The sequence below is a fragment of the Hibiscus syriacus genome, unplaced genomic scaffold (genome assembly GCF_006381635.1).
Source record: "Hibiscus syriacus cultivar Baekdansim isolate YM2019G1 unplaced genomic scaffold, ASM638163v2 tig00117005_pilon, whole genome shotgun sequence".
NCBI classification, from domain to species: Eukaryota; Viridiplantae; Streptophyta; class Magnoliopsida; order Malvales; family Malvaceae; genus Hibiscus; species Hibiscus syriacus.
In genome coordinates, this window is record NW_024063519.1 from 2438423 (window position 1) to 2463282 (window position 24860).

At 35.9% G+C, this 24860-nt stretch overlaps 5 protein-coding genes across 9 annotated transcripts; 2 read left to right on the plus strand and 3 right to left on the minus strand.

Moving 5' to 3' along the window:
• Nucleotides 1-4482: 4482 nt before the first annotated feature.
• Nucleotides 4483-5805, plus strand: LOC120194897 (FCS-Like Zinc finger 6-like). Its single transcript, XM_039197071.1, has 2 exons — nucleotides 4483-4976; nucleotides 5618-5805. The coding sequence occupies exons 1-2, from the start codon at nucleotides 4609-4611 to the stop codon at nucleotides 5754-5756; spliced, it is 507 nt and encodes a 168-aa protein (XP_039053002.1). The 5' UTR covers nucleotides 4483-4608; the 3' UTR covers nucleotides 5757-5805.
• Nucleotides 5806-6928: 1123 nt separating this feature from the next.
• LOC120195061 (mavicyanin-like) lies at nucleotides 6929-7648 on the minus strand. Its single transcript, XM_039197186.1, has 2 exons — nucleotides 7452-7648; nucleotides 6929-7347 (listed from the first exon to the last, which is right to left on the minus strand). The coding sequence occupies exons 1-2, from the start codon at nucleotides 7627-7629 to the stop codon at nucleotides 6929-6931; spliced, it is 597 nt and encodes a 198-aa protein (XP_039053117.1). The 5' UTR covers nucleotides 7630-7648.
• A 2061-nt stretch (nucleotides 7649-9709) lies between these two features.
• LOC120195062 lies at nucleotides 9710-10054 on the plus strand. The gene has a single exon (XM_039197187.1). It carries the CDS (start codon nucleotides 9710-9712, stop codon nucleotides 10052-10054), a length of 345 nt encoding a protein of 114 aa, XP_039053118.1.
• Nucleotides 10055-12517: 2463 nt separating this feature from the next.
• On the minus strand, nucleotides 12518-15953 carry LOC120195130 (tRNA modification GTPase MnmE-like). The gene is made up of 10 exons (XM_039197231.1): nucleotides 15659-15953; nucleotides 15238-15554; nucleotides 15013-15151; nucleotides 14710-14831; nucleotides 14359-14562; nucleotides 14011-14070; nucleotides 13692-13830; nucleotides 13136-13254; nucleotides 12849-13067; nucleotides 12518-12753 (listed from the first exon to the last, which is right to left on the minus strand). The coding sequence occupies exons 1-10, from the start codon at nucleotides 15909-15911 to the stop codon at nucleotides 12559-12561; spliced, it is 1767 nt and encodes a 588-aa protein (XP_039053162.1). The 5' UTR covers nucleotides 15912-15953; the 3' UTR covers nucleotides 12518-12558.
• A 167-nt stretch (nucleotides 15954-16120) lies between these two features.
• Nucleotides 16121-20398, minus strand: LOC120195129 (sulfate transporter 1.2-like). 5 transcript variants are annotated; one of them, XR_005523031.1, is made up of 15 exons: nucleotides 20206-20395; nucleotides 19526-19879; nucleotides 19390-19438; nucleotides 19072-19288; nucleotides 18805-18976; nucleotides 18651-18716; nucleotides 18451-18564; nucleotides 18230-18346; nucleotides 17983-18109; nucleotides 17608-17894; nucleotides 17316-17506; nucleotides 17120-17205; nucleotides 16926-17002; nucleotides 16340-16823; nucleotides 16121-16264 (listed from the first exon to the last, which is right to left on the minus strand). XR_005523031.1 is itself a non-coding variant. In XM_039197229.1 (14 exons), the coding sequence occupies exons 2-14, from the start codon at nucleotides 19868-19870 to the stop codon at nucleotides 16677-16679; spliced, it is 1995 nt and encodes a 664-aa protein (XP_039053160.1). In that variant the 5' UTR covers nucleotides 19871-19879; nucleotides 20291-20398; the 3' UTR covers nucleotides 16235-16676. The 5 variants fall into 5 exon arrangements, 4 of the variants coding, with proteins under 4 accessions (XP_039053160.1, XP_039053157.1, XP_039053158.1 ...); XM_039197229.1 differs by having other exon boundaries at nucleotides 16235-16823; nucleotides 20291-20398; XM_039197226.1 differs by having other exon boundaries at nucleotides 16235-16823.
• Nucleotides 20399-24860: the final 4462 nt, after the last annotated feature.

Here is a 24860-nt window from a genome sequence, read left to right on the forward strand (position 1 = left end):
TGTTATTTTTGGTGTGGCGGATGGTAATTTGCATTCCTTGTGCGAGAAGTATCTTGGAGGTATTCCGTCTAATTTTAACGGTGGTCGAATATCATTATCATGGTTGGCTACAAATTTTTAACATTTAAGTGAAGACTATTCCAATGAACAGGCTAAAATATTTGCCAGGCTTGCATATTACAACTCATAGAAGGGATCTTGATGCCAATAAATATCGCAACCAAGTTTATTGTATGTGGTTACGTCGCCTCGAAGATTTTCACATTGTCGACAGACTCAGTTGGGGCTCTACAGTTTTGGCATCTCTATATAGAGAAATGTGACGGGTAATTGATTATCGAAAAATGCTATCGGTAGATGTCTCATTCTCCAATCATGGGTGTGGTATTGCATGCCCTTTTTATAACCGGTCGTGAATAACACTTCATTCTTCCCGTTATTGTTGAGGTAATTTCAATACTGAAGTTTGTATATAAATAATATTTTTGAGTATATAATGAAATAATTTTTTTACATTGAATAGGTGGTCATGTATAAGGAAAGATCATCGTGATATACCAGATGAATTAGAAGAAATTCGGATACTCATTGATCAGAAGGCTAGTATAGAAGTATGTATTTAAATTTTATTATTTACCTTTAATTATCATTTTATAATTAGAATATTATTTTGATAGAATTATATATATTTGTTTTAGTTTGAATGAACTCCTTATTCTACTCAAGAAATGAGGCTTTGCATCCCACCTCACTTGAGTGGCTCATTAGATGTATGGATGGTGGTGGTCCCTCTGATATGTTATGCTATTGTGGAGTGACATCCTATTAATCGCGTGCTTGACCAATTTGGTTTCGTACAACACATTCCTGAAGCACCTGAGAATCTCAACAATATACATAATGTCGATAGACGGGGAAAAAAAGATATCAACTGGCTACTGAAGCATAAAGAATGTATAATGATCCAGGACGATCGGCGTGGATGCATTCCCACTAGGGAGTCGATTTATGTGAATAATTATTTGGTTGTGGGTGACTATTATAAGCGGTTCAACACGAACGAGAAGTCATTCCTACTTTTTGAGTAAGCGCGAGGCAGGAGCATTCATTGGCATCAATAAAAGTGTCCATCGTCACAACATCATCATCCTCTGAATCGAATCGTGAATGGAGAGCAGGCACTTCTGGATCATCCTCAATTGTAGTATCGAAACCATCACAGTAGCCACCGTCTACACTGGTTTATATTTCCAGCCCGCCACTATACATGGGTACATTACCGGTTCTGATGGCATCGTAGCCGTTTCAGATGGCACCACAACCATTTCAGATGCCATCACAGTCGGTTCAGACGCCACCACAACCAATTTAGATGCCACCACCGTAGGGTTTTATGACACCTCCTGGCGGATATTATACAGACACATCCGGCTCAATATGGATCGTAATCATCGATGTCGATATTTTCGTAGTTTTTACAGTTTTTTATGAGCGGTATGATGAGTGACACCTCCAAGGTCCTTATTCTATGGAGGTGCTACATCATCATTCGTCTCTCATCAACAAAATATAACTAATAATGTTGCTGCTGATGAAGATAATGATGAGAGTGAGGAGGAAGAACAAGTTATACGAAGAAACCCTCATCGAAATAGACAATCGTCGCCCTATGGAACACATTCAAGACACAAACATCGATAGACTTGTTTAGTTTGTAATGTTTTTATCTAGTTGTTTATCAGCAAATGTAATGAATTATGAACTTCTTATTTATTTTGTTTCCTAATGTTATTATTAATTTAGTTGTTTGAATTGTAATGTTTGTATTTAATTGTTTTAATTGTTTTTACTATTTAGTTTGTAATGTTTTTATTTAATTTTCACTTTAGTGGCTCATTACTTGTTGATGCTCAAATGATATTGATTGAAAGTAAAAGAAAATGAAATAACACAAACTGAGATTTTAGAAACTATAATTACATTGTGATGCTCAACGGTTACCTGATGATAAAAGAGATGTGCATTTTTTTCCTATTGTGGCCTAGGTTTCTATAATGGCCACATCTTTTGTTTTTTTTGGACGTCTCTCGAATATCCATATCATAATGAATTTGAGTGGATTTTGGACGACCTGTCTCCCTCAATAAGGACAGATCTGGTACAATCGGAAGCCAATTCTGAATCTCATCTGGGTCTTTCTCATTACTTATCGGGGGAACTCAAATTCATAAACCTTCAATACGGTTGTAAGTCGGTATACGATATCCACAAAATGGTTATAGTCTTGGTGTGGTTTGAGTGTTGTATGAGAGGGTATTTATAGGAGGGAGGGGAGGGGGACGGGCGGTTGGACGATATTGATCAATGCCTTCTACCACGTGTTAAATTCCCCGTGAAGGCGTGGATTACAATCCACGCTTTTCCACCGTGACGCCATCTCGGACAGAACTCTAGGAAGATGCGCTTCAAGATCCGCGTCTTCTGTCCACGTCTGCAAGGTGCGGATCCTGAAACACACTTTATTATCACTTTGTTAAAAATGGTAATAGATCGATAATATTTGGAGAAAGGGTGTCTGACAGATAATTATTGATTGTTTGGGTGATTTTGGATAAAAAACACCAGTATTTTTCATCCATCTTTGCTTAGATAACTCACTTCCTAATTAGGGAGGTTCCGAAACTCTCTCATCCAAATAAGAAGAATAAAATCTCAAGATGAGGTGTCCCAATATAATTGTCATTTAAAACCAGATAAAACTAAGCTGTGACGGGAGAATTTAGAGTAACTTATTTTTTTTATGGATTAATGTTTTAAGTATAACTGTTTATAATTGTGTACATCGTTATTTAATTATATATTAATAATCTATCATATTTTGTTTATAAATAATATATAAAAAATTGTATTATTATTATTCTTTTATTAACCTAAAGTGATTAAAAAGTAGTATATGTTCTAAATTCTCTCAATTATTTGACAGTAAATGCTAGGGATGGCAAACGGGTACAATTTTATGGATTCCGCATCGCACCCGCTCCAATTGGGGCGGAGATGGGTATAATTTTAGCGGGTAGTAGGCGGGTGTGGATTTAGAAAGTGATACCTGTCACGGGTAGTGGGCGGGTAATGGGTTTGAGACATTATCCGGCCCGCATCCGCCTGCCCCACATCCGCCTGCCCAGCTAAATATCTGCCCGCCCGCCCACTTTCTATTATATATGTAGATAGTAGTGAATTTAAATTGGAGCGCTCTCAATTGGAGGAAATAGAGAATGATGATCGTAATACTGGAGTATCAGATGTCACAAATATTGCCTGAAATTTTAGAATGTTGTGCCAAAGAACAAAAACATTATGCGTTTGTCATTTTTGTTTATAAACTTTAATTATGTATTTTATTATGGTGTTTTATGTACTTTAAGATCTATATTAACATTTAACTCAAATAATCCTTGGATTATTTTATTATGTTTCTTAATGGACATGTTTTTTTTATGTTTGTTGCTTATATATAACTTAAGTTTGCTTTCAGGCGGGTCTAGACGGGTACGTCACTAATGGGTAGTGGGTGTGGGGATAGATTTGAGAATGTACCCACGTGGGCGAGTGTAGATTTGAAAATTTGTACCCATCATGAGTGGTGGATTGAAAAATATTAGGTGGGTATGAGGATGGGGATGGGGATGGGAGAGGGGGTATCCACATCCGACCCGCCCGTTTACCATCCCTAGTAAATGCTTAATCACTCTATTATAGTCGTTAATGCTTGAAACAATGACTCTAAGAATAATAACAACTTTAACCACTTAACTAAATTAGTTAGTACCATTCAATTATAAAAGTTTTCTTTCACCAAAGGAATAGTGAAAGAGATGACCCAAGAGTAATATCAACTTTAAATTTTATATAATATTGTTTGTTGTTTCACCTTTAATTCAATCGGAAGCATTATTGTAGCGGAGGGCATCGGTCGGCTTTCGGTTAATTTGATCTGACTTAAAAATTTTACACCTTTCACTCGATTCAAAAAATATATATCTTCCACCCAACTTGAATCCGACCCGAAATAATAAAAAAATATTATTTTTATTTAATAAAAATAGTAATTTAATTGAAAAAACAATATGTAAGTATATTATTGTGATTATTCTTAAATATAAAATGTAAAATTATATTTTTTCAAGTTGAGTTGGGTCATATATTTTTTACCCTAAACCTGACCCGAATATTAAATTTAAAAAAACCCGACCGACACAATGCGAACCCAATTTAAAAAAATCAACCCGATTAATTTAGATTCAAATCTCATACTCATCCTTAATCTTAAGTTAACCATATAATTTACATGATAAAATATAATTAAATATACAGTATGGCGTGGATTCGCAATGCCAATGATGTAAATACCATAAAGTAGGAAAAGATAGAAAATATAAGTGAAAGAAACGAAGGGCTTAGATTCACTCCTGGGTTTCTGGCTCTTCTTTTTTATCTGCCCCCATCTGGTCATCTCCACGTCTTCACTTGTCTGTCCTCTCTATCACACAGTTGTTCTCTCAAAGCTTTTCCATTTCGAGGAGTAAAGAAAATAACGAAACAAAGAACATGATGTCAGGGAAGAGACCCAGGCCGAGGCTACCAATGAAGAGAACAACAAGCTTGTCAGAGATCACTTTTGATCTAAACACTACCGGCGTTGAAGCTCCGCCGTCTGATCCACACAATAACCCTTTAAAAAACCACCCGAAACAGGACGCTGGCCTTCCCGGTGGCGTTTGGGGTCCACAGATACAGGCTAATGGTGGTGGAAGTGGCGGTGATGGGGGAGGGTTAGATCAGCGGTTGTTGGCGACGGTGTTACCTAGAGTTCATAGAAGACATTCAGCTGATTTCATGGAAACCCCTCATTTCTTAAGGTCTTGCGGCCTTTGCAGACGTCGCCTTGTTCCCGGACGTGATATTTACATGTACATGTAATTTTTCTTCCCTTAAACTACGTCCTGCTTCTTCATCGCTCCCTTTTCATTTGCCACGGCATGTTTTGATTAAAAGTATATAATTTTGTGTATTGAATATTAACAGACAAAAAAAAGTAAGAACAAAGTTCGAATCTTAAATCTCAACTTCTTATATGAATTTATTGACCAAGTCCCAAATCTAGATTACTGATGCCAGAAACTTTCAATTGCCTGGTTTTTGTGGAATAAATAAATACTTTTATTAATTATTTTAATTCAGCACTGTTTTCTGGGGGCTTACTTGTTTGTTTGTTTCTTTTTCAAAGGAAAAAGTGCGCTTTTTGTTTGCAGTTCTGATCTGATTTTTCATTTTGCTAGTGAAGAAGGAATTTCAAGTTGCTTACAAGGACTCTTCTTCAGTTCTCTTGTTTATTTGTTATTGCATGCCTGTTAATATTCTCAACATCTCTTTAACAATCTCGGGAGTTCGTCGTCGTCTTCTCTTTTTTTTTTTAATAATTTAGTAGAAGATGCGAATATTTTAATAATTGGATTGAATCCCTTAATTCATTCTTATTAACTACAAAAATCAGGCTTAATTTTAGACATTTATTTGATCGGAAAATCCAAGCTAAATCACTGTTGTTTAATTGCAGGGGTGATAGTGCATTCTGTAGCCTAGAGTGCAGGCAACAGCGGATGAACCAAGACGAGAAGATAGAGAAATGTGCCGCCGCTTCATCTGTTGCAAGATCCAGTGTCTCCGCCAAAGGTGAGACGGTTGCCGCCGTTTAGCTATATTAATCACTGCCGCCCAATTTCCGTGCTACTAAAAGGAATCTATCTTAGCTTTGTAACGCTAATGGTACAAGTTTTGGACATACCAAAAAAAATGAAATATCTACTTCGGTTTTCCCTATAATATCCCCTCATCTTTTGCTAGTAAAGATTTGCAGATTCATTTGGTTCTCTCTATTGGTTTGAGAGGGTTGATGAAGAACCTGATTTTTAAAAAATGCTATAGAATGAAATGAAGATAACTTTAATACATTCGGTTATAAAGCAATAAATTCGGACGATATATTAGATGAAAGAAAATAAAATTTCAAAAATATATTGGGAATAATTGACTCTACTCTCTCATTCATCCATGATAACAGGAGGTGGTCTGGGAAGCTAAAACACCAATGACCACTTGTACACCCAATTGACTAAATAATTAAAAATCACAAATTGCAAGGTTTACGGTCATTGTCGGTCCATCTATCAATCACTGGCATGTTGTTTTCTCCCATTGATTGCCCTTTGTTGTTTTCGACTCCCCCTACTTGTAATTTTTGGACGTTACCAACTCTCCTCTAATGACCCTTCTCGTTTAAGAGAATTTTCATCCAATCCCAACTTTCACAACCAATTTTGTACTCATTTCATAATTTTATATATGAATATGGCGCTTTGCATTTAACAACTGCATTACATCCACCTATTTAATTAAACACACAATTAATTTTTAAAAGGTTAACGATAATGAACTAAATTGATAACTAATATAAGAGTCGAATTGAAAAAAATAAAAAGGGGCTAATGAGAATCATGATCTTTAATTTTACCCCAAGAAAAGTACGCGTTTCTACTTGAGTACACCAATCTTGTTCTCCGGGAAGTTGAAAACAATTATAGAGAATTTCACAATTTGTTAACTCAATAATTAGTTCTAAAACTATTATTTTTAAATTTTATAGTTTTAATAATTGAATTAATGATTTTTCTTCTTTAATCCTTTCAATAAAGCAAAGCTAATTGAGCTAAATTATACGAAAAATAGCAGAAGACGTTGAATTCAAGCACTCTTTGGTCAATTAAAAGGAGAAAGATTAACATCTCAGTGTTTTTCAATTCAAATATCAGCTTAAACAATTTTAACAATATTTATTAGCAGAAGATTGGTGGCATATGTTGATACAAATTCACTTGTAAACAAGGAACTCAACCATGTCGTAAGTGCAAATTCCAGTAACACCCACCACGAACGCGATGACAACGAGAGACAAGCAGAAGTCAAATGGTTTCAGACCGGGAGCACTGCCGGGCATTGGTTCCACGGTATCCAATGCTTCACCCAACACGGAACTTGACTTTGGTAACTGAACAACCGACGCCGAAGACGAAAAGTGTGGTGGAGGTAGAGTCGCCTCGAAGTTAACCTTTTGGCCGGCGAGACAACGGCCCTGGAGACTGCAAATGAAGTAATAGTGGCCTGGCTTTGTTAGGTTGATGGTGTCGGAACCCGATGAGTAGAACGCAATCGGAGATGTTGCATTGCATGAGTTGTAATTCTGGTGAGTCACACGGACCACATCACTGCAATTTTTGTTGTACTTGAAAACTGAAGTGAAAAAACAGAAATCAACTTGGTTTATGATAATACGTAATACTGTAGAAAAACAGTAGATTTAAAGGACGAGTTTAGGTGAGAAATCCTTCACGTACTAACAACATCGCCAACATGGAAGTTCCTGGTTGCTGTCCAGAGTTTGTAATCGAGTGGCAAGCCTACGGCGATTGTGGTCCAACCGAGGAAGCCGCCCACCCAATGAATGGTTCCCATGGAGATGCCCCAAATGGACATTGTAAAGATGAAAAGCACCGCACTCTTGGCAAACGCCATGCCTCCAGTGTTAGACGGCTTGAACAATCAAATAAGTTGATGTTGGAGTGAAATGTGTGAATTAATACAACCTTATTATATAAGCCCATAATGTTAATTTTTTTTATAAATCAATACTATTCTCTGTTAAATGATTCAGTCTTTTCTATTTATTTTAAAGAAAATCTCAAATGGAACTCTCCAATGAATTAAAACACGATGTGTGGCTTTTAATTTAATGTTTGATTTGGTCTCTAAAATATATCATTTTTTCATTTTCATTTTTAAAATTTATTATTTATTGTTTAAACTTTTGAATAATTGTATTTTGGATATCTATTTATGTCATTACTAAAGTGTATTTGGTTTAAGTTGTGTTTTGGTATCAATTTGTGTTATTTGTTTTTTATGTAGAATTTGTGTTATTTGTTAAATGAAATTAAGTTGTGTTTTGGTATTAATTTGTGCCATTTGTTGAATGAAATTAAGTAGTGTTTGGTATTAATTAAGTGCCGGTTAAACTATGCAAATGATTATTTATGTTTGAATATTTTTTTTATAAAAGTTGTTAGTTTTATTAAGAAAAGAAAATATATAAAATTAGAATGAAAGTTTGCAATCACAAACATAAAATAAATACATGGTACTTTTTTATAATCATTAACACAAAAACTAGCCACTTAATATCGCACAAGAATCATACAATGAAAATGTTAAAAATTTAACTAGAAAAACTCAAACAACAAATAGATACGAACAAGTCTGACACATTAGCAAACGAACCACAAAAGGGTATCAAGCTACTGAAAGACCTCAAACAAACCGCAAATCAAAGCCGAGTGACGTGAAATAACTATTCACAAACGCAAATCGCGTATGCAACTCCAATATGAGAGTTCAAAGCTAGGAAAATCAACATGATAACGAATAAGTGTTATCTTGATCAGTCGTGACGATATCAAATTAAACCCTAAGAAAAAAAAACTAAAATAATAGTCAAATGACCGAAAATATGTCATAAATACAAAGCTATTAAAAAACAAAGATGTAAGATAAGAAAAAAAAATACATGCGACGACAAATAATACAAAAACTGATGTCGTCGCCTATCAATTAGTAATGAAGAAAAAGAAAAACAAATTTAGAGTTTGAATATTTCATTTATTTTAGTCATTAATAGTTTTAAAAAATATTATAATAAGGGTGATTCTAAATATACTAAACTATTTACTAAACATACCAACTTTTTGATTTTTTTTAATAAAGATGTAGGGTATATAGGCGGCAAAGAAATAAAAAATGGACAAATGGATTATGTTAACTTGCGTCGGGTTGGGGGAGCTTTGTTAACGTGTGCCGCACTGCTGGAATGAGATTAATTATTTTTGCATGAAACACCATTCCAGTCGTTGGAAATTACGGTTATTCGATCAAAAGTCTCATATCTACTACAAATTTGTTCGATTAAAAATGTTTGTGATAAATGAAAAATCAAAGAAAAATAAAATTAATATGTAACAAAAAATTAAATTAAATTAAAATTGAAATTGAAATAATTTAAACAAATCGAAAAATAAAATGGGTTTACTCCCATAAAGCACTTTGTTTAACGTCGTTAGGCAACCCATTCATTTTCCGATTTGTTTAAATTATTTCAATTTCAATTTAATTTTATTTTTTGTTACATATTAATTTTATTTTTCTTTGAATTTTCAATTATCACAAATATTTTTAATCGAACAAATTTATAGTAGATCTGAGATTTTAATCGAATAACCGTAATTTCTAATGAATGGAATAGTGTTTCATGCAAAAAAAAATCAATCTCATAACTCATTTGCTCATTTTTATTTCTTTACGGCCCATGCAACCTACACCTTTATAAAAAAAAAAAAAAACTTGATATGTTTAATAAAAGTTGGTAGCTTTAGTAGTGCGTATAATAATTGATACCGAAGGTTAAAATAAAATGATGTCTTAGACCTATTAAATATTTTAAAATGATGTCAACATGTGGTGGTGCTCTACGAAATCATTTGGGAGAGTGGATTGTCGGGTATTCTAAATTCATTGGCTGTTGTTCGGTGCTGGACGCTGAATTATGGGACTTCTACGAAGGATTGAAGGTTGCGTGGGAGATCATTTTAGAGATATTATAATTGAAACGGACAACAGGAAGTCCCTAGCTGTGGTTCGTAGGGAGTCAGACTTTCGTGGTGCTTCGGCTATGTCTACTCACTTGGATTGCCTTCTTGATCGTGATTGGTGCTTGTCTTTCAAATTTGTTCCCCGTGAACGCAATAGACTTGCTGATGGCTTGGGTAGAATTGCATGGAGCTTGCCTTTCGGCCTCAGGGTATTTCAAGTTCCGCCCACTGAAGTTCATCATCTACTGCAGGAGGACTTTCTGCAACAACGAAGTGGTATACTGGAAGCCGAAAGCTAGATGTGTAGTTTAACTTACTGATTACTACCTCTCATTAATCAAAAGGTAATAATTTTTAATTTTATTATTGAATTATAATTAAAATATTTTAATTTTTCTAAAAGCTTTAAATTCTTCTAAAGTTATGAAAAAATATTTATAATTTTATACGAGTTAATTTTTTTAATATATTTATTTAGTTGAGTCTATGAGATCTCACCTTCAAACAATTAGAATGTATTATATTTTCAGAATATCTATATGCGATTTCAATATCAAAAGGTTTGTTTTTAACCCTTAAGAGCTGGCACCATAAACTTTTAAAAATCAAAACATAAAATTCCAATATATGATAAAATCTTTATACTCTCCGGTTGCAATCTTTTTTAAAAATGTTTTTCGAGATAACTATTGGAATTATAAAATAATAAGATTAAAATTTAAAATAAAAATATTTTTAAAATACCAACAGAAAATTCAGTTTAAATCTTTTATTATCATCAATTCCTTATCCAATTAAATTTTAAAATTAAAACGTTATCCTCGACTTCAAATATTTATTTACAACACCTTTTTGTTCTCTAAAACTTCAATCTTAAACTTTCAATTCTTGAGATCAACCTATTTTTCCCTATAGTATCAAACACCTGGAAAATGAAATCTAGGATTGCTGCCATTTGTATTTTAATGGTTTTGATTACAGTGGCAAAGGCTGAGGTATCGCCATCATTATCTCCATCGGAGAGTTGTTCAACTATTATATATGATATGATAGATTGTATCCCGTTTTTGAGCGGAGTCGGCACCGAAGACAAACCAACAGTTGCATGTTGTTGTGGGTTTGAAATAGTTGTGGGAATCAACGCTGAATGCATTTGTGAAGCCCTTAAAAGCAGTGTTGATTTGGGTGTCGATATAAATCTTACGAAGGCTGCTGCTTTGCCTTCAGCTTGTCAAGTTTCGGCACCTCCTATCTCCAAATGCAACTTAAAAGGTCACCTGCTATTATATACAAGTTTTGTTTTTTTGTTATCACTTATTTCAATGTGACCCATATTTTCCCTGCAACGACAGCAGTTAACCCTCCTCCATCGAGTGAATCTCCGATCCCACTTTCAGGGCCAGAAAAAACAACGACACCTGCAGGTGAAGTTGCTAAACATGCACCCTCGCCGTCCTTGTCTGGGACTTGCTCACTGTCATCTTCTTCCTTTATCCTCTTTACCATGCTACTTAGTTCTATTTGTTATATCTCTGTGTAATTTTATTTTTGCTTTATTCTTGGATTTGATGGTTATAATAAGTTATGATTATACTTCCTTGTTTTATTTTTCTCCTGTAATTCCATTTTCATTCTAAAGTTTACTCTATTTGCTTAGACCCTTGAAAATGTTTATTGCCTTCATCCAAAAGCCTACGCTGAATAAGATTAAGAACAAAAAATTGCTAAAACAATTTTTTTTTTATAATTTTTAATAGGTTACTGCCCTGAACAAAATAATTGCTTTAAGCTTTTCATAATTTTTTTCTCACCCTTTTTGCCAAATAGGATTTATTAACGGCATAGAACATGATGACTTGTATTAATCAATTATGAACGATAAATATATGTGATATTGTAATTGCACTGAGCTCCTGTTTTATAGTGGTTTCCATTTCCATTAAAGTAAAACTCTCTCTCTTATGGATAAAGAAAGTGTTCTGAAAAACTAGTGAGAAAGGAGAAAGTGATCCAGCAAGTCAATACGTATTCATTTCTAAGGACCTTGAAACAAAATTTCAATTTCAACTATAATCACGCTTATGCTCATGGTCAAGGACTGTTTATTTGATACGAATAACTAGGGTTTCAAATCGTGTTTGCGGTCACTTTTTTGATTATATCGGATTTACCGTGATTGCGGCTGTCACGGGCGCTATTGCAACCGTCGTGGGTAACTCGGACGGCGGCGAAACCGTTATATCGCGACCGAAATCGCGATCGCGGACCGTTTTTTAAAACTCTGTGAATAACTGCTTAAATTAATATTTTATTTTCAGACAACCTTAAATTAATATTGTGTTGTAGATAATTCTAGGTAGTTTTGGGTTTGTTATTTCTAGTAGCTTTTGGTTAGATACGATTAACATTATCTTTAGTTTCAAACTTAAATGTATTGTGTAGACTTTTAGGAGTCTCAAGTAGGAGTAAACTTTAGGAGATAGTCTATAAAAGGACTTGCTTTGTAAGTTTAAATGGAATGAAATACTGAGAAAACTAGCCTGATTTTCATCGGTTTCTACAAATATATTCAATATATGCTTTTAAATTTTGGGATTTAACTATGTTTTTTACTTTTAATTAAAAATAATTCTACACCAAATAAAAATTGAGACGGGTGTGCCACCCAAGGACCCTTGATCTTTAAAGATTTGTTCATTTGGTTAAAGAAACAAAGAAAAAAACAAAACTCCTCGGAAATTTAACTGTCTAGAAATGCAGTAAGATAGAACAATAACAAAAATTTGTGTATTTTCAAAAAGAACTATTTACCAATACAGAACTTGTCAAAGATGTTGGATAAAATCTCCTCGGAAATGTCTTCTCCACCTATCTGGCCAAGAGCCAATGCAGCCTCTTTTAAATCAATTGTCCAAAAGTCCAGAGGCAGCTCCTCCTTTATCGTCGATATCAATCTTACAAGAGCCTCCTTGGCTCGCATCAGCTGTTCACATTGTCTCTGAGACACCCCATGAAATTAGTATTCCATAGCCAGAAATGGATATGAACTAGGGTCGTCTAAAAGCAAGAAAAAAGAGTTTTAAAAATGCTAACCTGGTTAACAGTCCATCTCCGTCCCCCAGTGGGGATCTTGTTTAGGCCAACGATCTCTAAGATTGATTTCTCCAAATCGTGAATCCCTTGACCTGTGATGGCACATGTAAAGACATGCTTACCGAAAGACTTGGTCTCTCTATCGACCCAATCAGAGCATGCAGATGAAGCACAGTCTATTTTATTGATTACTAGAATCATTGGAATGGATGTTGATCCCTGAAAACACCCGGTTTCAGTATGTTCTCAAAGATAGGTTGATATTAATCGCAATGCCGATAGCTTACCTTATTGGATTGAATCCTCTCAAGAAGTTTAGTATCTTCCATAGTCCATCCATCAATTGCACTCACTGTCATTATGATGACATCAGCACCCATAGCAACGGCTTCAGATCTTTCCACACCTAGAACAATGTTATCGTACAAATCTAAGTAATTACTGACATATTAAGAGAACCATAAAGCATAAAATTAACTACATATTGCGAATAAAACTGTTCAAATAATATACATGAACAGTTGAACTCTGAAGACACTACAACTAAATCTTGAAGCATTTACTATTTGCTACAGTGCAAAACTAAATATAAGTTTCTTCACCCAGCGAAAAACTAAAATCTTGCATGGCATTATTGCCAACATAAACCATAGCATTTCCAGTGAGAAATTTTCCATTATGTGTGCGTTCAAGAGACTGGCAACTTAGTCGAATATATATTTATAGGAATCGATTTTCCTATTAAAAATCACCAGCTAGCAAAATAATCAACTTGGAACTCCTATTTGATGCTTATAAATCAAGGTATTTTTGGAATTAGTCAGGCAAGGAGAAAACTTTTACCGATCTTCTCTACAATATCATCAGTTTCCCTGATGCCTGCAGTATCAAGAAGCGTTACAGGGACACCAGCAACACTAACACTGGCTTCCACCACATCCCTAGTGGTTCCTGCAATCTCTGTAACTATTGCCCTGTCACTCTGCACGCTAAAAGCAAGACACGGGGATGAACTAGATGCTATGTCATTTCTATGTGAAAGAACCAGTGCCCAAATAAAAGGACTTGCCAGTTCATCAGTCAAACAAATTGTTTTGATGATGTAACACAGACATCAAAACTGAGAGATGTTCACTCATATAAATCATGCAAAACAACGTACTTTGCTCCAGATATTAAGGAGGCTTGACTTCCCAACATTCGGACGTCCTACAATTGCTATCTGCAAGATTTTGGAAATGGAGGCGACTGCATCATTGATACATATCTTAAACATAAGATGCACAGCCTGTCTACAAACATGTAAAGACTAAAACTTTATCTATCTTACTACCAAAGAACCATAATGACAGGAAGATATAAATAATCCAACTGAATGATCAAAAAGTTGGGAACTGCTCTGTTACGCTTATAATATGTCTGGGGAGTAAAAATGTGAATTCTAAACAAGAACCCGCTTTCTGCAACCGAAATCACGCTTTCAAAGATCTTGTGTGGTAATAGATTTTACCTGCAACCCTGATTGCAGAAGTTTGTCATAATTGGCGGTCTCCAATGCATGCTCTAAATCCTGAGACATGGCATGGATTCTATTCATAATTAGGTTGATATCGAGTGGTGGCATCTCATCGTCAAAATCTAAACGAGCCTCTATCTCAGTAATCAACTCAATGCACCGTCCTCGCAAAGAACTGACTAAAGTAGAAAAGCCCCCCTGTCAGACAGTCAAGCACATCAAAGTTGTTAATCACACTGCCAACCGATCCTTGATTGGAAGAATTATAAGCAAATTTAAAGGTAATAAAAAAGATGGAGAAAACAACAAGATAGTTAGAAAAACAGAATGCAAAGATGAACATGCCTGAATTCCTGCCAAAGCTGCATCAGCGGCAGCAACAGACTTAGCTGAAATTAGTTTTCCAACATTTTCAGCTTGTGAAAGATCTAAGCGACCATTTAAGAATGCACGGAGGGTAAATTCGCCTAAAAACAGGAGAAGGAAGCAACACAATGGATTAGGGACATTTTTTTAATTAAAAGATACAAAAAAAAAATGCTAGGGCATGGCACTCTGAGCAACTAGACTTGAAGATTTCAATTAATTTAATTGTTATCTAAGAGTTGAAGAGCCACCACAGAAAGTTTTACATAACCTAAACGCAACCTGGTTCAGCAAGCCTAGCTCCAGCTTCTAAACAAAGCATCAACACTCGACGCAGACACACTTCACTCCCATGGCACTGAAGCTCAACCACATCTTCACGAGTATATGATTTTGGAGCCAGCATCGGCACAGCTAAAACCTAAAAAAAATCCAACTTTACAATCCACACCCCATGCTCCAATTCCAATAACGAAAAAACACAAACATCGAACAAAAAAGTTATACCTCATCAACTACTTTTCCCTGAGAATCCAAAACAACGCCATACTCAACAACATGACTTGCGGGCCTCCAAGAATCCGAACCTGAATCGATTCTCTTCTTATTCTTCATCTTTTTGGCCGGGAAAAAGACACGGCCAGCGATATCGACAGCGGTGGGACCAGACAAACGAACAATGCCGACGGCAGCAGGAGGGCCGCCTAAAGAAGTGACAATGGCTGCAATGGTGCTGGTCGAGCTCTGGGCCTGAATTGAATCGTCCTGGTTCACTGAACCCAAACCCACCAAGCGCTCATCGTTGTTGGAAACAAAAGTAGTCTCTGCAATGGAAAAAAGGGGGGGGTGAAATGGGCAATTAAATATGGAAGTGAAAATGAGAGGAAAAAATGAAATTTGAGGGAGGGAATCAGAGAAGACGAATAACCTTGGCGAGTGGAGGAAAGGGGTTTAAGTGGTTGGGTTCTAGGGGGGAGAGAAGAAAGTTTTTTAGGGAACAAAAGAGAGGAAAGGATTAGTTTTGGAGGCGGTTTTGTTGGCCTGTAAAAACGAGTGGCAACAGTACGGAGAGATGGGAGTAGAGCCATTGCTTGTGTCTGATTTTTTGTAATATCAACTGAATGTTGAGGATGCTTCCCTTCTCTTCCTTTTGCACATCTATGGTGTTTGCAATGGTCCATTGCCCATCTTAGGTGGGCTCAACTGGGCTTTGTTTCATGTTCAAATCCTGGACAGCTTCACATAAGCCATTGGCTTCTTTCCATCCAAAGAACCCATGGCCATAGGGTCATTGAATGAACGGCTTCATCTATTTTTTTTAGATTTAATTTATCTAATTTAAATAAAATTTTATAAGTCCTTTTTTTTCAAATCTTGTAAATTCTTTTTTTTTATTTGGTTTATATATTACTTTAAGAAAAAGGGGAAAACATCAATTAGGGAAAGAATTAAACTTACGTTCCAAGTTAAAAATATGAAGAAGCAAAGAGCAATGTCCTCAGGCTGTTGAATGTTGATAACGCTGGTTCACTATCTGGAATTAAATAAACCAGTTTTCAAGCGAGGTGTCTTTTGAAAATTGGAAAACTGGGGACACTATTACCATAACCTTATCCTCTGTGGCCACGTCTTCATAACATCTAAACGTGGGTTGACTGCTTAATGAATCTGGCTGCACCTGATGTCTATGTTCATTCCATTTCCCACAATTATTAACCTGGTTATCCCTGCCACATAGAGAATCGGTTTATATAACTGATTCCCCATGTTAACAAACTCTTGAAACTATCCAGATACAACTTCGGATTCCATTACATTTCTTTTAGCAAATCTATAAACATATTATATTATTATACATTCAGTTTCCTAATTGACACCCTCATTATTAAATTACACCTTGGATCCTTCCCTTCTTCTACATGCACATTTTGCTATCGTGCATTAATTCAAACTTCTTCCTCCACCCATTTCGGAGAACACGATGACACGGCATCTGCAACAGTTAGGAAGATCCTGTGGTCGCCGATTATATCAGTGAATTTCGACGAGTGGAGCTTTTCAATTACCACGGGTGCAGGATTTGCCAGAACCAGCTGTTCAACAAATGCCATGCAGGTATACTAATTAAAACCTAGACTTTGTTATTCTCAAGTAAGGTTAGCTTATATGTATTGAATCATCATTTGTTTATTTACCTGGACATTCTTTTTCTGAAGACTCTTGTGTAGTTCTTCCATGGCATGGATGCCACTGGTATCAATGTCAGTTACAGCTAACCCACAAGAAATTAGAAAGAAAGAAAGAAAAAAGTGAGCTTAAAACTGCAAACTGACTAACAAAGACATAAGGTACAATAAAGCTTGAGAAGAAATACTTAATGGATTCTTACGCGACGTCTCAATTATCAAAAACTGGATTGCTGGTTGGCAAGCAGCTTTTACTTGCTCTTCTTCATCCATTAACCATCTCAATATCCTGCAACGTACAATGTTTTACTAGGAGCATCTCAAAATCTAATTGAAACTTGACTAGGAAGAATGAAACCTATCCATGAGAGAAATTGGGTAAGAAGAATATATGTATACCTCTCCCTGACATAGCCAGCGTTGGAAAAGTAAATAGCAGAATCAACACTAACGATCAAAACACCAGGAACTCTGGTTGCTTCAGGATATTGTTGGATATTTCGATACACAGTACTACTGGGGATCTTACCAAGAAGAGCGGTTCGAGGCCTAGTAGCTTGTAAGAGGATTTTAGCAAAGGATATTATGACCTGCCATGGCGATAGCAGATTTATATCAAACATATAAAACAGAGTATTTATAATTGATTTCAAGCATGTTTAGGTACTGGACTGGACATCTAACTTCTTACAGCAATTAGGAGGCCGATCTCAACCGACTGAAAGACGACTCCAAGAAAGGCTCCCAGGCATGCAACGAAATCAAATTTATCAATCTTCCATATCAAAATTGCTGCCGGAACATCAAAAAGCCCAATCACGGCATTTATAATGATAGCAGCGAGGATGGTATTTGGGGTGTACTTGAAAAGAGGTGTTATGAATTCCAGGGTTAAAAACACAACACAGGACATAACGACATTAGAGACCGCTGTCTCGCACCCTGCCATGAAATTTACTGCAGATCGAGAAAATGAACCTGCAGCAAGTAACAAAGGTATAATAACATCAGTTACAGATATACATATATGATCATGTGACTCAACATGTGTTGTCTCCGTTCTCACCCGTGGCAACATAGCAGGAAGTCATTGAACCAACGATATTCATAGCTCCCATTGCCATCATTTCTTTGTTTCCATCTATTTGATACTCTTTCATTGAAGCAAAAGTTCTTCCAATGGCGGCAGCTTCCTATTAAATCGACCCAAGAAAAAGAAAATGGACGTCAAAGGGGGCTATTAATTTAGATGCAATGTCATAATTGGTTTTGTTTCTAGGTTTATTGGAGATGGATAAAAAAAAATGGCTTACCGTCAATGCTATCATACCAGCAACGACACCGATCTTTATACCTTTTTTAAGATATTCACCACTGAAGTAAATTTGATTCGCAGATGTGGGATTGATTCCTTGCTTAATGTGCTTCACCTGCAAAGATGAAAGAACAGTGGGTTTTCAGTAGCCATTACAATTTTTGCCATCCTTTGAACTAAGATTACAATATTGTACAATTAAAGGGAGGAAATGCTTACAATGGCAACTCCTTGCTTATCTGCACGCGTTATAAAAACGAAGAAGGTGGTGAGAATAACAGATATCAGAGGAGCTATAGCAGGCACCCAGAAGAATTTCCTGTTCTTTTTTCCCTATTTCACAAATCAAAGCACGTGAAAGTTGGCAAATGGTTACAAGCCTAGAAATAAGAGCGTTGGATATACTTAGGATCTCTTACAATGTATTTCGCGAACAAGAGGAAGGATAAAAAGCAAACACCAATGACTATTGTCTGCCAGTTCCACTGAAAAATGTGTAGTACCGTATAAATGTAGTAACCGTGGAATGTTTTTTTGTTGGAAAAGAAGTTATACAGAGAGAGAAGTGCTTACTTGATCAATGTTGCCCCATACAGATTGCATTACAGAAACAATATCTGGGTTCTTTGTGAAATCTTTTATACCCAGAAGTCCCTTAAGCTGTTGAAGGGCAATTGTGACGGCAGCTCCAGCCATAAAACCCACGATGGCAGCATGGGACAGGAAATCAATCAAGAAGCCCAACCTAATCAATTTAGTAACGTAACACAAAGTTATCAGAAATGTGTATAGTATATATTATGGGCGGATGTAGAAGCTATCCATGAGTGAAATACATACAAGTAGTACCTAAGAACACCGAGAGTTGCTTGAGTGACGCCTGCAAAAAAGGTAGCAGTAAATGCAAGCCGCAGATACTCGGCTTTGTTTTCTTTAGGGTCCATCTCATCTGAAAGCATGGTCCCTAATAAAAGAGATACCACTGCGACTGGTCCAATGGCGATATCTCTTGAACTTCCCATGAAAGCATAAATCAATGGAGGAACAAAACTGGAGTCTGTTATGGACCAATAAGAATATTACTCATAAAAAAATACTTCAAGAAAAAGCTATATTAGCAATGTAAGATAAATATAAGTAACATAGAAAGAAACTTACATAATCCATACTGCGGATCCAAGTTTGCTAGCTTTGCATAACCAATGTCCTGTTTTTCAAAGTAATTTAATCGAATAGTTAAATAAGGAAAATAAATGTTTGTGTATATGTTAATGGAGTATATCGTATCTAGAACCTGAGGAATGCAGAGACTGGCAATAGTGAGTCCTGCTATGATATCACCACGAAATTTTCTCCAGGTGTAACTCCTTCCCCATTCAAGAATGGGGAAGATTGCCTGGATTCCGAGGATGAACTTTCGAGAACTGGGTTGGTCCTTGAAGGCACGCAGAGGGTCATCAGCAAATAATGTTTCTTTCATGGTGGATTTGAATTCCTGGAACAGGTTTTGCTTAGGCGGAACCGCCACCTTGTGAAGATTGGATTCACTGTGAACGTGAAACTGAGATGACGACAGATTTCTAATGTCCATCTCCTTGGTTTCGGCTTTCTCATTATTTGAATCAGGATTCCAAGCCATATCACATATCTGCAGCACAGGAAAAGCCAGTTATGATTAACAAATGGTATAGAGTTTACGTGGTTCTACATATGTTTACAGTCTACGAGTGGAGGATACAAAAACAAGATTCGAATCAATATCCATTGAAACCCTAAAAGCTTATCTCAGTACTAACATACTTTTAAACTAACAGGAAGACTAAGGACACGAACAAACTTACTCTTTTACCATGTAGGAGTAGGACACCAGGACTTTAATACTGTGAATTACTATATCAAAAAGATTAGTGCACTAATCAAATGGTAATAATACTTATTAGTTATTGCATGCCAATGTTTCTCTAAAACATATACAGTAACATGGGAACGTCGCATCAGTCTCAAAAGCTGATGAAAATCTATTGAGCTAATAGTGAGAAAGAAATAATTAGAAGCTAACCAAAGATGGTGGATATGGAGGGTAGTTGGGAAATGGGATTTAGAGAACACAACGAGTTATTTTTAACTTGGAAAATAAGCTAGGGAAGATATCGCTTATATCAATACAGAAAGTGAAACACTACAAGATATAATACAGAATCGATAAGCACTAACAATTTATGAATCTGGATCTCTTACATTTCACATACATCAATACAGCTATTGATGTAAGCAGCTGATCGTTTTTCTTCCATAATTGTGTAAAATATGCTCTTAAGGGAAATGTTGACTATTCTTCTGCAAAGGTGGCAAAAACTTTAGCCATACATTCCGCACGATGACCCTTGGCAAGATCAAAAACGAAAATTTGACTAGATTAAAGAATGCAGTTCATGATTAATCATTTCAACGGGCAACTGATGCAATGCTGATGCATGGAAGTAGCAGGCAATTCCAATAAATTTACTTAAGAACTCGATTTCAGAAGATGCATCATATTCGGTAAAAATTAACATTCCATCATTTTTATTCCATAAAAAAATAAAGATTTGATATATCATATATGGTTCAAAAGAGAATATGTATGTTTTCTATATTGTATGTCGTTTTAAGGAGGGAGAATAATGGGTAAGCTAGCAAGTCCTCATTTCATGTACTTCACATTGAAGCCATTCATAGTGGAAGTCACTATCCTTCCCCAGCGACCTTCTTATACAAGCTTTACTTCCAAAATATCCGCGCAGTCCCTTTCCACAAAGGGAGGTTAAAGGAACAATAAATAACAAAAAGGAAAGAAAAAAAAAGTGCTGAACAATCAATTCAAAGGCTCACCTTTTGGATCCCAACTTTCTATGGTTCACAGCAATTTTTCCCCCCACCAAATATAAGATATTCGGTGAACAAATCGCCACTCAGAGTCAATCACCTAAACAGGAGAGTTCTTCACGACTCAAACCCCATAACTAGGGAACCAAGCTCCTTCCACTTAACCAATAAGATTAACATCCATTGATTCTATGTGGTATTTTTAATATTTTCATAATTAATGAGCATATAAATCCATTTCTGTAAGAAGAAAGATGGTCACCTTGACAGAACCAAAATCTCATCCAGGTTCGAGGAATCCAATATTACCTTTCCATCTTCTTGCAAACTTTTTGTTTCTTTCTAATATAATTATGTATATTTAAATTATTAAACGATTAAATATTATAAAAATGTCACATCCCGATTTAGGGACAAAATTTTATAATATAAAGTTTCGAATTATAGTTGTATCAAGGGAGAAATTGATGACTAAATTGTAAAATTTCAATGTTGACAGACCTTTTAGGAAGTTTTAGAAAATTCAGGGACTTAAACCTAAATTTTACCATTTTTATACAAGCGAAAAATAAATTCCCCCCTCCCCCATCAGTTAACCCAATTTTCGTCGACCCTTTTTATCGACCAAATTCGTTGCCGTGCGGCCACCTCAGCTCGAGCCACTGCCACCAATAGATTCATCGTCGAACGATGATCAAAACCCGACCACCCTCATGCCGTGAAATGCTGCCGTCAGCCATGAATCGATGATCAAAGCATCAACGAAAACTCAAGTCGGCCGCCGTGAATTCTCTAATTTCGGTCGATTCTGCTGGCAGTGCGCTACTATTGGCTTCTCCATCATTGTGCGACCAAAACCCGGTAAGGACCATTGCTCTTCTGCTATTGCCACCGCCGTTCGCCGTTAAGGCTAAACCGGTTTTCAATTGTTTTACTCTGTTATGGCTGATAATTAAGGTTGATTTGAATCAATTAAGGTTAGTGTTGAAACAGGGTCGACCGACCATCCCAACCTCCGTCGCCACCCCAAGCGCTGCCACACGCCGGCAATACGTGTGGGCTTCTTTCCATGCCCTGGAAGCTTCTAGACCGGTCCAACCGATCTGGACCGACCCAAACTAGTCAACCCGGTTTGAACATAACTGACCTGCCTCCCCGACCCGAACCCCTTTGACCCAACCCATTGACTTGACCTGATCCGTTGACTTTGATCAGAGTTGACTGTGTTGACTTGTGACTTTGACCGAAAAAGTTAAAATTTTCAAAAAGCCTATTTTATGTTTTTCAACGTCCTAAGTCCGAATCCAAAGTCCGTTTTGTCAAATTTGCACCCGGTAAGCCGTTTTTCAGAGATTTACCTTCGGATTCAATATGGTTTCTAAATTAAATTCAGTTTCTGACGTAAATTCGATTACTTTGTATTCGAGGAATTGTTGGATGTTGAATTCAAGTTCGAGAGTGATCGAATGGGGTTTAAATGGTCAATTGATATGGCACAGAAATCAAAGTAATACTCTACTACCCTTTATATGTTTTTCGGAACCCATTGATATTTGGTACATGCATGAATGAATATAATTGGTCCATGAGATATAGTTAATTATGTTAGTGGTGGTGGTCATGATCGGAAAGTACGGCGGCAGATTAAGATTAGGATTTGGGGTTAAAATTAGTGTTTTTTTAATATAAATATAATAATATTTTAAAAAATAAATTTCAAAATACCAGATTGTGAAACGTGTCACTTAAGGGAGAAATTAACGTTGTTGACGGTCCAAGAACCTAAATGGGTAATGTTTGTAACGTTAGACACCTGGATTAGTCAAAAAATAGTTTAAGCACCTATTTGGGAAAAGCGGTATAGTTTGGGCACTTATTTTGGTATTAGGCCAAAATCAAAACCCCTACCCCTGCGTCGTCCTTCTCCCTCCTATTCCCTACCACCGATGACAAAGGGTCACCACTGGTAAGGTTTTGTTCGGAGTAGGACGAGGAACTCAACGTTGACAGTCGTGTAACGTACGAACGACTTGTAGCAGTCAAAAAGGCCAGAAAACAAAAAGAAAAAACCTAAAAATCTAACAACCCTTTCGTTGTGTTTTTCATGACGACCGATGCAATTTCATGGTGGGTGGGGAATTGAGTTTTAGTTACGGTGGTGAGACGGTTCCGATGATACCAACAGTGACGGTGACAACCACATGCCAACAGTGACCGCTCGACGGCGGAAGATGTAAAATTTGTAGATTTTTTGGTTTGTTTTAAATTATAATATTAAGTTTTTAAACAAATAATTGTTGAAATTTTATATGCGTGACATGTTAGACAATTATTATTAACAAAAGAAGTTATTTAAGTATCAAATTGTATTTAGAGATATATTTTTAGCACTAAAAATTGTATCAAGACAAACAAAAATTATGCTCTAATAAGGTGACAGTGCTAGCGGTGAGAGTTGTAGTCAGTTAGAGTTTAGATTTTGTAACTCCTTAAATTTGTAACGTAAACTGAAATTATATTTTATTTTAATAAAAGAGTTTGGAAAGAGCCTTTGCTTTATGGGAAAATGGAAATATTACTCTTTCAGTATTTCAATTCAAAAACACATCTTATGTTAAAGACCGAAACTGTGAAAGAAAACATCTCCTGCTTCTGCAACACCCATCAAGCACCAGCCGAGGCCTTCCATCTGAAATAATACAAAATCAATTAATTATTAGCTGACTGCCTTTTACCAAATTCCTCTTAATTTTTTTTTGGATAATATAGAACTATAAAATCAAGTCTAAGCTGCCATGTCCTTCCTTTTTATAAATTTTAATTTTATATATCAAAATTTTGTTATTATTCCTTCAAATTAAAAATAGGAAATATATTTATTTATGAAAACATCGAATAATCAAAGTTTCCTTTCATCAAACAATTAATAAAAAAAAGAAATTAATAATAAGAATATAATACCGTTGTCTCTTCACCATTGCCTGTATTCTTCGCTGCATTATCTGAAGGGTCTCCGCAAATCCTGAATTTATATTTGATTTATCATAAGCACCCAATTAAGCTGTTCATACCACTAGTTGTGCAAAGCTACAATCTATAAACAAATTTTATCTCTAAGGTTATGTATTAAACTGGCAAATCAATCTCTAAAGTTTATTAGTGTGCCCGTACTCTTTTAGTTTGGGCCACTATTCAGTGGGGGATGTTAGCATCAATTTAGTTGGTGTATTTTGTAGTGCCCATATTGTTCTTCGAGGAAGTGTGGAAAGATTTTCAGCAAGTGTTTCTCTTTCCTAGTGATGTGCCTTCGATCAAGTTCAGGGTGTTGTTGCTGGTCTGTTCCAGTGCTTGGTTCATTCCTCTGGTTTTGTTGTATACGTATTTCGTACTGTGACCTATTTTCTTATTGTTGGTTATCTGTGTTAGCTTTTTTATGTGTTGGTTTGGTGATTGTGGTAAGGTGTGGGTATGTTCTGAATGATGTTACTATTATGTGTATTTGTTCTTTACCACCCAAGGTACACTCTTTTTCCTCCATATATGATTATGGAGGTTTTTTAATGAGGGCATTGAGGTGGTGTACTTTGTTACTTTCTTTAATACAAAGTACCCTATTTCAAAAAAAAAAAAAAGATTTGAATCTAGTTACACGATCTTCCTTATTAAACCGAATGTTCGAATTAAAAAGTAAATTATTAAATTTTTCAGAGTTGGATTGGATAATTTTAGTACAATTATCGTAGTACTTAAAAGAGAAATGATGA